This window comes from Tachyglossus aculeatus, chromosome 15 (assembly GCF_015852505.1).
Source record: "Tachyglossus aculeatus isolate mTacAcu1 chromosome 15, mTacAcu1.pri, whole genome shotgun sequence".
Taxonomy (NCBI): Eukaryota; Metazoa; Chordata; class Mammalia; order Monotremata; family Tachyglossidae; genus Tachyglossus; species Tachyglossus aculeatus.
In genome coordinates this window covers 13,139,518-13,153,128 of record NC_052080.1, presented here as the reverse complement: position 1 = coordinate 13,153,128, position 13,611 = coordinate 13,139,518, and the positions used below count along the sequence as shown (strand labels likewise).

The 13,611-nt window shown below is 45.6% G+C and overlaps 1 protein-coding gene across 1 annotated transcript in view; it reads left to right on the top strand.

Annotated features, from left to right (window-relative positions):
• Nucleotides 1-10,447, top strand: part of ARSH (arylsulfatase family member H) — a 41,781-nt gene extending 31,334 nt beyond the window's left edge. Inside the window, exons 7-10 of the mRNA XM_038757131.1 lie at nucleotides 4,013-4,147; nucleotides 4,632-4,794; nucleotides 8,362-8,483; nucleotides 10,047-10,447. Coding sequence (XP_038613059.1) covers nucleotides 4,013-4,147; nucleotides 4,632-4,794; nucleotides 8,362-8,483; nucleotides 10,047-10,447 — 821 coding nt within the window. The remainder of the gene's footprint in view (nucleotides 1-4,012; nucleotides 4,148-4,631; nucleotides 4,795-8,361; nucleotides 8,484-10,046) is intronic.
• The last annotated feature ends 3,164 nt before the right edge of the window (nucleotides 10,448-13,611 follow it).

Genomic DNA, 13,611 nt, shown 5'->3' with positions numbered 1-13,611 from the left:
ATTGATTGATACTTAGCTGAGTGTGACTGGACACTTAACATTCAGCCTCCGTCTCCCGCAGTTGTCAAGCGAGAATGAGCAACATGGGGAAGACTGTAGCGGGGATTGCTGGCATCTTGGCTCCAAGGGGAATATGCAGGAGCAGCAATCGGGGAGGTTCGATTCAGAGGGAAGTTTGAGTCTGATCTAGCCTGATCTGGGGTTTTCAGATCCCTTGAGCCTCAGTTTCTCCATCTGTGAAATAGGCTTGGCGCGATGATCCTTTCCTTCCTCCTGCTGGGACTGAATTCAGGGGGCAGCCTAATTAATGATAATACTAATAATAATGATAATAACTGTGGTACTTGCATGAGAAGCAGTGTGGCTCAGTGGAAAGAGCTCCACGGGCTTTGGAGTCAGAGGTCATGGGCTCATATCCCGGCTCCGCCATTTGTCAGCTGTGCGAGTTTGGGCAAGTCACTTAACTCCTCTGTGCCTCAGTTCCCTCACCTGTAGGATGGGGATGAAGACTGTGAGCCCCCCGTGGGACATCCTGATCACCTTGTAACCTCCCCAGGGCTTAGAACAGTGCTTTGCACATAGTAAGTGCTTAATAAATGCTATCATTATTATGATTATTATTATTATTATTTGTTTGCTAGGCACTTACCACGTGCCAGGCACCATTCTAAGAGCTGGGATGAAAACCAGAAAATTGGGTTGGAACCTCTCCCTATCCCACGTGGGGCTCACAGTCTCAATCCCCATTTTGCAGATGAGGGAACTGAGGCACAGAGGAGTTGAGTGACTCGCCCAGGGTCACGCAGCAGAAAAATGGCAGTAAATCTTGTGACTCTCAGGCCCGTGCTCTATCCCTATGCAGCAGACAAATGGCAGCAAAGCTTGTGACTCCCAGGCCCGTGCCCTATCCCTATGCAGCAGACAAATGGCAGCAAACCTTGTGACTCCCAGGCCCATGCTCTATCCCTATGCAGCAGACAAATGGCAGCAAACCTTGTGACTCCCAGGCCCGTGCCCTATCCCCATGCCATACTGCTTACCTAGCGATGGTTATCGATTGATCTCTGATATGTACTGAGTGCTCGCTTGTTTTGTGGAGAGCCCCGTACAAAACACTCGGGAGGGTACACTCCAACAGAGTCGGTAGATGGGACCCCTGCCCACAAGCAGTTTAGAGGAGGAGTTGGGCGTTAAAAACAGATTATTGGATTGGTTTCATCACACCCTGCAGACAAACGTTTTCAGTCAATGCCTGCCAATGACAAAGGAAGAAATCATCTTTAGGAGGAGTTAGGATGGAGCCATCTAGTCTCGGCGGGCTACCGCTTCGGCAGAACCCTGGAATTTTGGCCTCGTGATGGCTTCTGCTTAGTAACTCGGTTTTATGCAGAAAAATTGGGTCTCGCACCTGCAGTATTGGGGAACATCCAGCTCCTCCATTTTCCTCGCTTTTGGCCCGCTACACATCCGCCATACACCCCCTGGCCCGGAATGCCCTCCCTCCCCACATCCGCCAAGCTCGCTCTCTTCCTCCCTTCAAGGCCCTACTGAGAGCTCACCTCCTCCAGGAGGCTTTCCCAGACTGAGCCCCCTCCTTCCTCTCCCCCTCCTCCCCCTCTCCATGCCTCCCGCCTTACCTCCTTCCCTTCCCCACAGCACCTGTATATATGTATATATGTTTGTACAGATTTATTACTCTATTAATTTATTTACTTTACTTGTACATATCTATTCTATTTATTTTATTTTGTTAATATGTTTTCTTTTGTTCTGTCACCCCCTTCTAGACTGTGAGCCCACTGTTGGGTAGGGACCGTCTCTATGTGTTGCCAACTTGTACTTCCCAAGCGCTTAGTACAGTGCTCTGCACACAGTAAGCACTCAATAAATACGATTGATTGATTGATTGATTATCTACCCCTGGGTTTAGTACAGTGCCTGACACACAAAAAGCGCTTAACGAACAGCATTAGAAAAAATTAGGTATTTCTTTAGCCTTGGCTTTGTTACAGATGACATCTGGGGCCTCAGGCCCCTTAGTTATCCTCTCTGGGCCTCAGATGTTTCTCTGGGGAACCCTAAGCTTGTGGGCAGGGAATATGTCTATTGTTGTAGTCTCCTCTCCCAAGTGCTTAGTACAGTGCTCTGCACATAGTAAGCGCTGAATGAATACGACTGAACGGAAAGTTTATCGGCAATGATAATAAGGACAGGGACTGTGTCTAGTCTATGACACTTCCCATCTTCCAACCCAAGGATCTCGCAAGGTTTCTTACCTCTGGGGTGTGCTTAAAAAACACATGCTATTAGCAACTCGGGAGAAAAATACAGTGTAAATATTTAAATATTACTTTAATCCAAATGAAGGGCAGTATGATAATATGGTGGCCATAATTAGAGATACGGGGGTCAAGCTGGGATGTCCTGTTGTTCATAATGTAAATGAAGAAAAGATCTTTGAATTTCTTTGGGGAAAAAAAGATGTGCTCTATTCAATGATAAAAGTTAATACATGAAGATTCTTTTTTGCAGTGTTTTTAGGTGGCTCATTTAGGAGCCTCTCTCTGTTTTCTCCCTGTACACAAACACTGCTTCCTTTTATTGAGCGTTTACCGTGTGCAGAGCACTGTACTAAGTGCTTGGGAAGTACAAGTTGGCAACATATAGAGACAGTCCCTACCCAACAGTGGGCTCACAGTCTAAAAGGGGGAGACAGAGAACAAAACCAAACATACTAACTAAATAAAATAAATAGAATAGATATGTACAAGTAAAATAAATAAATAAATAGAGTAATAAATATGTACATGATATATAAATATGATGTATAAATATCTAATTCTGCTGCTTCTGTTTTCTCTTCCTGAACCAGATTCCTGAAATGATTTACTTTCTCTCCCTTGTTTTTCCTTCCTCTCCTCAACTTCAGGAAGACCATATTGGAGGAATGATGTTAAAATTAATACCAAAGCATTTGATTCAAGTGCTGTCTGTACCTACCCCTGACATAACACAGTGATCGGCACATAGTAAACACTTGATAAAATTCCCTAATTTACTAAGGCTAACTTTCCACACCCACTCCCCTAATCCTGAAAGGAGGTCACTAATTCCTCTGGAGATTTCTTCTACCTGTGAAGAACATTTCCATTTGGCTGTCACCCATTCTTGTGAGTGGGGCATTAGGAGAACTTGAAGAAAGTTGAAGGCATCTCAAATGTGTGCAGAGAAAAATATGTCTTTTTCATAGGGGCTTATTTTCTCATTGTTTAAGCTGACCCTTAGTCTTTTGAAGGAAAGAGGATAAGTGGAGAGAGAAATGAGGAGTAGTTGGGATAAGGTAAGATTACTAGATTCTAAACTCACTAGATTCTCAACTCAACTCTAATAATGATGATAATAATAATAATTGTAGTATTAAGTGCTTATTAAGTGCCAGGCACTGTTCTAAGCACTGGAGTAGATATGAGGTAGATCAGGTTGAACACAGTTCCTATTCCACAAGGGCTCACAGTCTTCATCCCCATTTTACAGATGAGGCAACAGAGGCACAGAGAAGTGAAGTGATTTACCCAAGGTCACACTGCAGACAAGTGGCAGAGCTAGGACTAGAACCCAGGACCTTCTGACTTCCGGCCTGTGCTCTATCCACTAGGCTAAACTGCTTTACTGTTCTGTAGTCTCCCAAGTGCTTAGGCCAGTGGTCTATATAATAAACCCTCAATAAATACCACTGACTGATGGATATCTATTGTACTGTACTCTCCCAAGTGCTCAGCACAGTGCTCTGTACCCAGCAAGTGCTCAATAAATTCCATGATGACCAAACTTTTGGTCTCCCTCTTCTGTCTTCATTAGCTAATCAAAAGTGGCTCTCTGGGGCTGTCTTGATTCTACCTTTCTGAATTTTCCCCATCCTGTGATATTTCCCCATATTGTCACCTGCTAAAAATATACACGAACCAGCTTAACTAGAACCCACCTTCTTCTTGTTTGATTTCGTGCTCTGTAGGAAAAATTCTCGATGCAATCGACAAGGAAAACTTGAGATTCAACACCCTGGTGTATTTTACCTCTGACAATGGAGGACATTTGGAATCTCAAGATGAAATGTCACAGTTAGGCGGATGGAATGGAATATATAGAGGTAAGGAAACAAGAGGCTGACCGTGAGTAGGGCCCAATGGGCTGAATATTTTTTTTTCTTTTATGACATTTGTTAAGCACTGAATGTGCGCCAGCTACTGTACTAGGCACTGGGGTAGATACAAACTCATCAGCTAATTAGAAGCAGTGTGACTTGGTGGATAGAGCAACGGATCTACGAGTCAGAAGGTCCCGGGTTCTAATCCCAGTTCCATCACTTGTCTGCTGTGTGCCTCTGGAAAGGTCACTTTGCTTCTCTGGGCCTCAGTGGCCTCCTCCGTAAAACGGCGATGAAGACTGTGAGCCCCATGTGGGACAGGGATTGTGTCCAACCTGATTATCTTGGATCTACCCCAGCGCTGAACAGTGCCTGGCACATTGTAAGTGCTTATCAAACACCATCATTATTATTACTGGGGGAGTACGATAGCATTTTCCTCAGCATTTTCCTCAGGTGAAGTCTGGCAAACTGCTTTGACCTGCAGGTGGCAAAGGAATGGGAGGCTGGGAAGGCGGGATCCGCGTGCCCGGGATTTTCCGGTGGCCGGGAGTGCTGCCTGCCAGCGTGACCATCGACGAACCCACGAGCCTTATGGATATTTATCCCACCGTGACCTTCTTGGGTGGAGGAACCCTGCCCCGCAACAGGTAGGGACTCCAGAACCACTGAACCTCTTCTAAGATCTCAATACCAGTTCTCTACAGTAAAACCAATGTCGACCAACGTCCCCGATTTCCAAATGGTTTCTTTAAAGCACTCACTATCTCGCCCCCTCCTAACTCAGCTCAATGATCTCCTACTCCAGCCCAGCCCAAACACTTCGCTCCTTTTAGCTCCTCACTGGACCCCGAACTCGTCTATCTCACCACTGACCCCTTTCCCACGTCCTCCCCCTATCCTGGAACTCTCTCCCCCTTCATATACACCAAATAATAATACTAATGGCATTTATTAAGCACTTACTATGTGCAAAGCACTGTTCTAAGCACTGGGGAGGTTACAAGGTGATCAGGTTGTCCCACGGGGGGTTTGCAGTCTTAATCCCCATTTTACAGATGAGGTACTGAGGCCCAGAGAAGCTAAGTGACATGCCCAAAGTCACACAGCTGACAATTGGCAGAGCCGGGGTTTGAACCCATGACCTCTGACTCTGACCTCTGACGACACATCAATCCTCTCCCTACCTCCAAAGCATTATTAAGGTCACATCTCCTCCAAGATGCCTTCCCAATTAAGCCCTCTTTTCCTCAGCTCGCTTTCCCTTCTCCATCATCTATGCACATAGATTCCACCCCCAACACCAGCATTTATGTAGGTAGCTTTAAATGATCTAGTATAAATTTACTTATTCATATTAATGCCTATCTCCCCCTCTACACGATAAGCTCGCTATGATCAGGGAACCAATCTGCTCATTATGTTGTAGCGTACTCTCCCAAGCGTTTACTATAGGGCTCTGTTCATAGTAAGTGCTCTTTAGATACCATTGATTAGTTTGAACCAGTCAACATTATTTTGCCCCTGCCCCTTACAGATCTTTGCCTTTTCTCTTTATGTTGTCTTAATGCTTTGTTTCATCTCCCCTGACATGTCTGTCACCTTTCTGCTCTCCCTCTTTTTATTTTAGACTGTGAGTCCCCTGAAGGACAGGGATGGTATCTAATTCCACCTAAGTACTCTCCCAGTGCTTAGCACAATACTCTGCACATAGTAAGCTCTTAATAAATACTACTACTACTGCTGCTACTACTACTACTGTTACCACCAGCTGATTAGATAGGGTTTCCTGTTTAAATTGTTCATTTCACTCAAAGCTGCAACAATAACTTGTTAAAAAATTGTATTTGTTAAGCACTTACTATGTGTCAAGGACTGGGATAACAATAATTGTGCAATTTTTTAAGTGCTATGTGCCAAGCACTGTTCTAAGTGCTACAGTAGATACAAGACCCCGTCCCTGTCCCCCCAGACGGCTCAAAGTCTTAATCCCCACTTTACAGATGAGAGAACTGAGGCACAGACAATTTAAGTGCCTTGCCCAAGGTCACACAGCAGACAAGTCGCAGAGCCGGGATTAGAACCTATGACCAACTGATTAGATCCAGAGAGGTGGGATGACTCCCAGACTTGTGCTTTATCCACTCTGCGTGAATATAGAGGGGATCTGGGGAGGACTGGATGTAGACACACTGGGAACAATGAAAGACTAAAACAATAAAACAGCATAAGGGACAAAGCCAAATACATGCAGTACACAAAATAAAAACAAAAATGGTAGTAGGGAGCTTTGGCTAGAGGAGCAGAATTTCTCCTTGTGATTCAAACAATGGTATTTATTGAGTGCTTACTGTTTGCAGAGCACTGTACTAAGCGCTTGGGAGAGGACAATCCAACAGAGTTGGTAGACACGGTCTAGATCCTGAAACCGTATTTTAGTGGATGACCACTAGGGGGCGTGGGGCGACAGTCTATCTGGAATATAATAATAATAATCACAACGATATTATTATTAATAATAATGATAGCGGCATCCTATATGCTAAGTACTAAGCGCTGAGTTAGAGAAAAGATAATCCTTTTAGGCTCACGGTCTAAATGTAATAATAATGTAATAATGTACATAATGTAATGTAACAATATAATAATGTAACATGTAATAATAATGATGATGGCATTAATTAAGTGCTTACTATGTGTCAAGCACTGTTCTAAATGCTGGGGGAGATACAAAGTTATCAGGTTTTCCCAAGTGGTGCTCACAGCCTTAATCCTCATTTTACAGATGAGGTAACTGAGGCACAGAGAAGTTAAGTGACTTGCCCAAAGTCACACAGCTGGAAAGTGGCAGGGCCGGGATTAGAACTCACGACCTCTGACTCCCAAGCCCGTGCTCTTTCCACTAAGCCACGCTGCTTCTCATGAATGCCCATTTTGCAAATGAGGGAACTGAGGCACAGAGAAGTTAATAATATTAATAATAATAATGGCATTTATTAAGCACTTACTATGTGCAAAGCACTGTTCTAAGTGTGGGGGAGGTTACAAGGTGATCAGGTTGTCCCACGGAGGGCTCACAGTCTTAATCCCCATTTTACAGATGAGGGAACTGAGGCCCAGAGAAGTGAAGTCACTTGCCCAAAGTCACACAGCTGACAAGTGGCAGAGCTGGGATTTAAACCCATGACCTCGGACTCCAAAGCCCGTGCGCTTTCCATTGAGCCACGCTGCTTAAGTGACTTGGCCCAATTTTACACAGCAGACAACTGGTGGAGTTGAGATAACAACTGTACTATTTGTTAAGCACTGACTATGTGGTAAGCACTGTTTTAAATCCTGGGGTTCATACAAAAGAATCAGGCCTCACATGGGGTTCACAGTATGGGTAGGAGGAAGAACAGGTATTGAATCCACATCTTGCAGATGGGGAAACAGAGCCCAGAGAAGTGGAGTGACTTTGCCCCAGGTTAAGGGGTGGAGCTGGGATTAGAACCCAGGTGCTCTGACTCCCAGGGCTGAGTTCCTTCCACTTGGCCACAAAGCATCTTCCTAAATATAGGAACACTAACTTGAAATACCAGGGAATGAGGAAATGAAGGAGACTGACACGCCCAGGAACTCGCCAAAAGCTGGAAAAAGCATTTCAGTTTTTCTAGTAAATCTTGCCCAGGTGACAGGATTATCTGTAAGTGGGTGTGATTCCCTAGCTTTGATGTGTTGAATAGGAGGTACCTCCAAGTAAATGCATCCAACTGTCCAAAATTATTCCTTGGGCACTTACAATGCACAGAATAATCAATCAATCAATGGCATTTATTGAGTGCTTAACTCTGGAGAGAGCACTGTACTAAGCGCTTGAAAGAGTCCCGTCCAACAGAGTTAGCAGCCACAAGCCCTGCACACGAGTTTACAATCTAGAGGGGGACAAAAGACACTAATTATATTGCTATAGTGTACTCTCCCAAGTGCTTAGTACAGCGCTCTGCACACAGTAGACACTCAATAAAAACGACAGATTTGACTGATTGATAATACAGATGAATAATTTCTAATAGGCAACACCTTGAATTATTTTCCCTTTTGTTCTGTAAGAGGATCGGACACACCATTCGTTTCCTCCTGGACTCCTCTCTGATAATTATGTTATTTGTTAAGTGCTTACTACGTGCCAGGCACTGTACTAAGCTCTCTGTTCTGCATTCTGTGCTTTCTCTCAGGGTGATCGACGGGAGGAACCTTTTTCCTTTACTGCGGGGAGAAGTCAATCAATCAGAGCACGAGTTTTTGTTTCACTACTGTGGGACATATTTGCACGCGATAAGGTGGCACCAAAAAGACTGTGAGTATCAATCAATCAGTGGTATTTCTAGAGCACTTACCCATGCAGGGCACCGTACTAGACGCTTAGGAGAGTACAACAGAGTTGACAGACAAGTTCCCAAGTTCCCTGACCTCAAGGAGAATTTCACTTAAAAGGCAGAGACGGATGCTACAATACATTACAGTTAGGAGGGAGCTCTAGTGTATAATTTTTTTAATGGTATTTATTAAGCGCTTTCAGTGTGCCAGGCACTGTACTAAACGCTGGGGTAGATACAAGCTAATCAGGTTGGACACAGTTCCTGTCACACAAGGGGCTCAAAGTCTCAAGTCTCAATACCCATTTTACAGATGAGGGAACTGAGGATCAGAGAAATGAAGTGACTTGCCCAAGGTCACACCACAGACAAGCGGAAGAGCCGGGATTAGAAACCAGGTCCTTCTGATTCCCAGGCCTGGGATTTATCTATAGTATGTAAATATGCTTACTGTTGTGTTAATAACAAAATTATTGTTATTTGTTAAATAACAATATTGTTAAAGCGCTTCATGACTCAATTTAGATTAGCGTATTTTGGACACATAATCAGGAGAACTAATTCTCTGGAGGAGACACTAATGCTCAGAAAAGTCCAGGGAAACGTGGAAAAGGCAGACCTGCAGCTAGATGGATAGAGACCCTAACAACAATAACGGAAGAACAGTTGGAAAGGGTAAGGATTGTGGCAGAAGACAGGACGTTCTGGGGAAAGTAGATCCGTAGGATCGCTGTGAATCGGAAATGACCCGACGGCACTTGATAGTAATAAGCGCTTAATAAATGCAACTGAATGAATGAATAAATATGCACATAAGTGCTTTGAAGGGGCTTGGGGGGTGAGGGACTCAAGCACTTGGGTGACGAGGAATGGCAGAAGTGTCAGTCATGAGGAAATAGGGTGGGGGGGGATGAGATAAGTCAGGGGAAGGGCTCCTGGAGGAGGCGTGCAAACTGCCATTTGTTACAGTTTTTTTAATGGCATTTAAGCGCTTTGTGGCTCAGTGGAAAGAGCACAGGATTGGGAGCCAGAGGTCATGATTCGAGTCCTGACTCCGCCACTTGTCAGTTGTGTGACCTTGGGCAAGCCACTTAACTTCTCTGTGCCTCAGTTACCTCTTTTGTAAAATGGGGATTAAGACTGTGAGCCCCACGTGGGACAACCTGATCACCCTGTATCCCCCCAAGCACTTAGAACAGTGCTTTGCACATAGTAAATGCTTAATAAATGCCATTATTATTATTATGTGTCAAGCACTGTTCTAAGCATGAAGGTAGAGACAAGCTAATTAGGCCAGATACAGTCCCTGTCCCACATGGGGTTCACCGACTAAGCGGGAGGGAGAACAGGTATCGTATCACCATTTGCAGTCGAGGGCACCGAGGCTCAGAGAAGTGAAGCGGCTCGCCCGGGGCCGCATAGCGGCCAAGTGGTGGAGCCGGGACCGGGTCCTCCAGCTCCCAGGCCTGGGATCCCTCTGTTCGGCCACCGCGCTTCCCTTCGGAAGACCCGGAACGCCCCGCTCACTAAGTGTCCTCCTCCAGGTGGGACGGTGTGGAAGGCCCACTACGTGACCCCCAAGTTTACCCCGCCGGAGGCCGGAGCCTGCTACGGGAGCCAGCTGTGCCCCTGTTCTGGAGAGGTGAACCGACACGACCCCCCTCTGCTCTTTGACCTCTCGCGGGACCCCCGTGAGGTGGTGACCCTGACCCCCGACAACGAAGCCCTCTTCCACGCCGTCGTGGCCAAAATGGCTGAGGCGGTGAGGGAGCACAGGGAGCGTCTCTCCCCGGCGCCTCAACAATTCTCCTTCTTCAACTCTCTCTGGAAGCCATGGCTGCAGCCGTGCTGTGGCAATTTCCCCTTCTGTGGCTGCAACAAAGAGGACAACGGCACCTTTCCCACCGCCCCACGAGGAAAAAAGCTGGGCAGCCCTGGGGGCTAGCCAGAAGCTCGTCTGACTCGCTTCCGAACCCTGGTTATCATTTGGAAGACATCATCTGGAAGACGATCATCATCGTGGTGTTTGTTAATAGTAATAACAATGATAATAATAATGATGATGGTGTTTGTTAAGCAGTGTCAGGCACTGTAGGAAGCGCTGGGGTGGATACTAGCAAATCGGGTTGGACGCAGTCCCTGTCCCACACGGGGTTCACAGTCTCAATCCCCATTTTACAGATGAGGCCCACAGAAGTGAAGTGACTTGCCCAAGGTCACACAGCAGCCAAGCGGCAGAGCTGGGGATTAGAACACATGACTTTCTGATTGCCAGGCCCATGCTTTATCCACTAAGCCATGGTGCTTCTCCCTTCCTAGATGAAATGGTAATTGTCAGGCACTTACTATGATTCAAGCCCTATTTTAAGAACTGAGAGCACTGTACTGGGCTTTTGGGAGAGCACAATATAACAGAGTTGGTAGGCATGTTCTCCGCTCACAAGACTCTTTCGCCACTCCCTTCTGAATCACCCTGACTTGCTCCCTTCATTCACCTTGCCCCAGCCCCATGGCACTGATGTACATAGCTGTAATTGCCTTTATTTCTATTAACATCTTTCTCCCCATCTAGACTGTCAGCTCCTTGTGGGCAGGGAATGTGTCTGTTTGTCATATCGTCCTCTCCCAAGCGCTTAGTCCAGTGCTCTGCACACAGTAAGCACTCAATAAATACGACTGACTGACTGGCTAAGTGTCTGATCGTCGGGTCTCCCATGGGGCTCATGGTCTAAGTAGGAGGGAGAACAGGGATTGGTTCCTCATTTTACAGATGAGGGAACTGAGGCACAGAGACGTTGATTGGCTTGCCCAAGGTTACACAGCAGATAGGTGGTGGTTCTAGTGTTAGAAGCCAGGTGTTCCAACTCCCAGGCCCCGCTGCTTCTCCAATTCATGACTCATGATTTTATAATGGCATTTATTAAGCGCTTACTATGTGCAAAGCACTGTTCTAAGCGCTGGGGAGGTTACAAGGTATGATTTCTAATGCTACGCCCCCCAATCCCTCTTCCTTTCCAGATTCTGGGGTTCTCCAGACACTCATATTCTTGGACGATTATCACATCATTATTCGTTTTGTCTTTAAGTGCTCATTAAGCACCAAGCACTCTTCTAAATGTGGGGGTAATAATAATAATGATGACATTTATTAAGCACTTACTATGTGTAAAGCACTGTTCTAAGCGCTGGGTAGATTCAAGAATATCAGGACACAGTCCCTGTCCCATATGGGGCTTCACAGTCCAGATAGGAGGGAATAGGACTGAATCCCCATTTTACAGAGGAGGGAATTTGGACACCGAGAAGTGAAGCGACCTGCCCCGTGTCACAAGGCGGGCACAGGGCAGAGCCGGGATTAGAAGTGTTCTGACACCCAGGCCTGGACTCTTTCCAGTGGGCCACACCACTTCTCCAAATTCATGCTTCATGATCTCTAAAGCTGCATTCCCAACGCCTCTTCCTTTTCAGGGTTCGGAGTTCTCCAGACTCTCATTAATTCTTGGCCAATCCCATTTTATCCTCATTATTATTATTATTGTGATTAACGCACTTGTTAAATGCTTACTATGTGCCAAGCGCTGTTTTACATGCTGGGCTAGATTCAGGAAAATCAGGGCCCAGTCCCTGTCTCCTACGGGGCTCACAGCCTAGATAGGAGGGAATAGCACTTAATCCCCATTTTACAGGTGAGGGAACTGAGGTTCAGAGCAGAGTTAAAGCGAACTTGCTCAAGATCACAGGGCAAGAACACGGCAGAGCCAGAATTAGAAACCAAGCCATCTACCTCTCGGGCCTGTGCTCTTTCCATTAGGCTGCACTGCTTCTCCAAGTTCACGATCTATCAATCTATCAATCATATTCTTTGAGTGCTTACTATGTGTACAGCACTGTACTAAGCGCTTGGGAGAGTACAATACAACAGAATTAGCAGACACACTCCCTGGCCATAAGAAGCTTACGGTTTAGAGGACGAGCTTACGTGATTTCTAACGCTACGGTCCGAAGGCCTCTTTCTTTACAGGTTCTGGGGCTCTCCAGACACTCATAATCTTGGACAATCATGACCCTTCTTATCGTTGTTATTGTCAAGCACTTCCTCTGTGACAAGCACTGTTCTAAGCTCTGGGATAGATACGAAATATTCAGGTCGGACACCGGTTCCCATCCCACATGGGGCTCACAGACTAGGTAGGAGGGTGTAGGATTTAATCCCCATTTTACATATGATAATAATAATAATGATGGCATTTGTTAAGTAGGATTTAATTCCCATTTTACAGATGATAATAATAATAATGATGGTATTTTTTAAGTGCTTACTCTGCAAAGCACTGTTCTAAGCGCTGGGGAGGTTACAAGGTTATCAGGTTGTCCCACGGGGGGCTCACAGTTTTAATCCCCATTTTACAGATGAGGTCACTGAGGCCCAAAGAAGCCAAGTGATTCCCCAGGTCACACAGCAGACAAGTGGCAGAGCCTGGATTAGAACCCAGGTCCTCTGATTCCCAGGGCCATTCCCTTTCCATTTGGCCACATTGCTTCTAGTGGTAAGTATATCTGCTCAGGAACCTTTCAGGGTATGAAGGGTGTGAGGTTTGATTTCTGCGCTGCTGCCAGATATAAACATGCTGTAGGCAAGAGGCAAGGTACCATTGTTTGGTAATTCTGGACACCCTGGCAGACTACCTTTATTTGCCTAAGATTATTTAGGCAATTATTATTTATTTGCCTAAGATTACCCACCCTCCAACAGATGTCTCTATTATGTTGCAAACTTGTGCTTCCCAAGCGCTTAGTACAGAGCTCTGCACACAGTAAGTGCTCAATAAATACGACTGAATGAATGAATGAATATTTATTTTACTTGTACGTATTTATTCTATTTATTTTATTTGGTTAATATGTTTTGTTGTCTGTCTCCCCCTTCTAGACTGTGAGCCCGTTGTTGGGTAGGGACCGTCTCCATGTGTTGCCAACTTGTACTTCCCAAGCACTTAGTACAGTGCTCAGCACACTTAAGCTCTCAATAAATACGATTGAATGAATGGGAAAATAAAGCTCAGCAGTTTCAAAAGCAATATATTACTAGCAGTCCTGTTTACTTTGGCT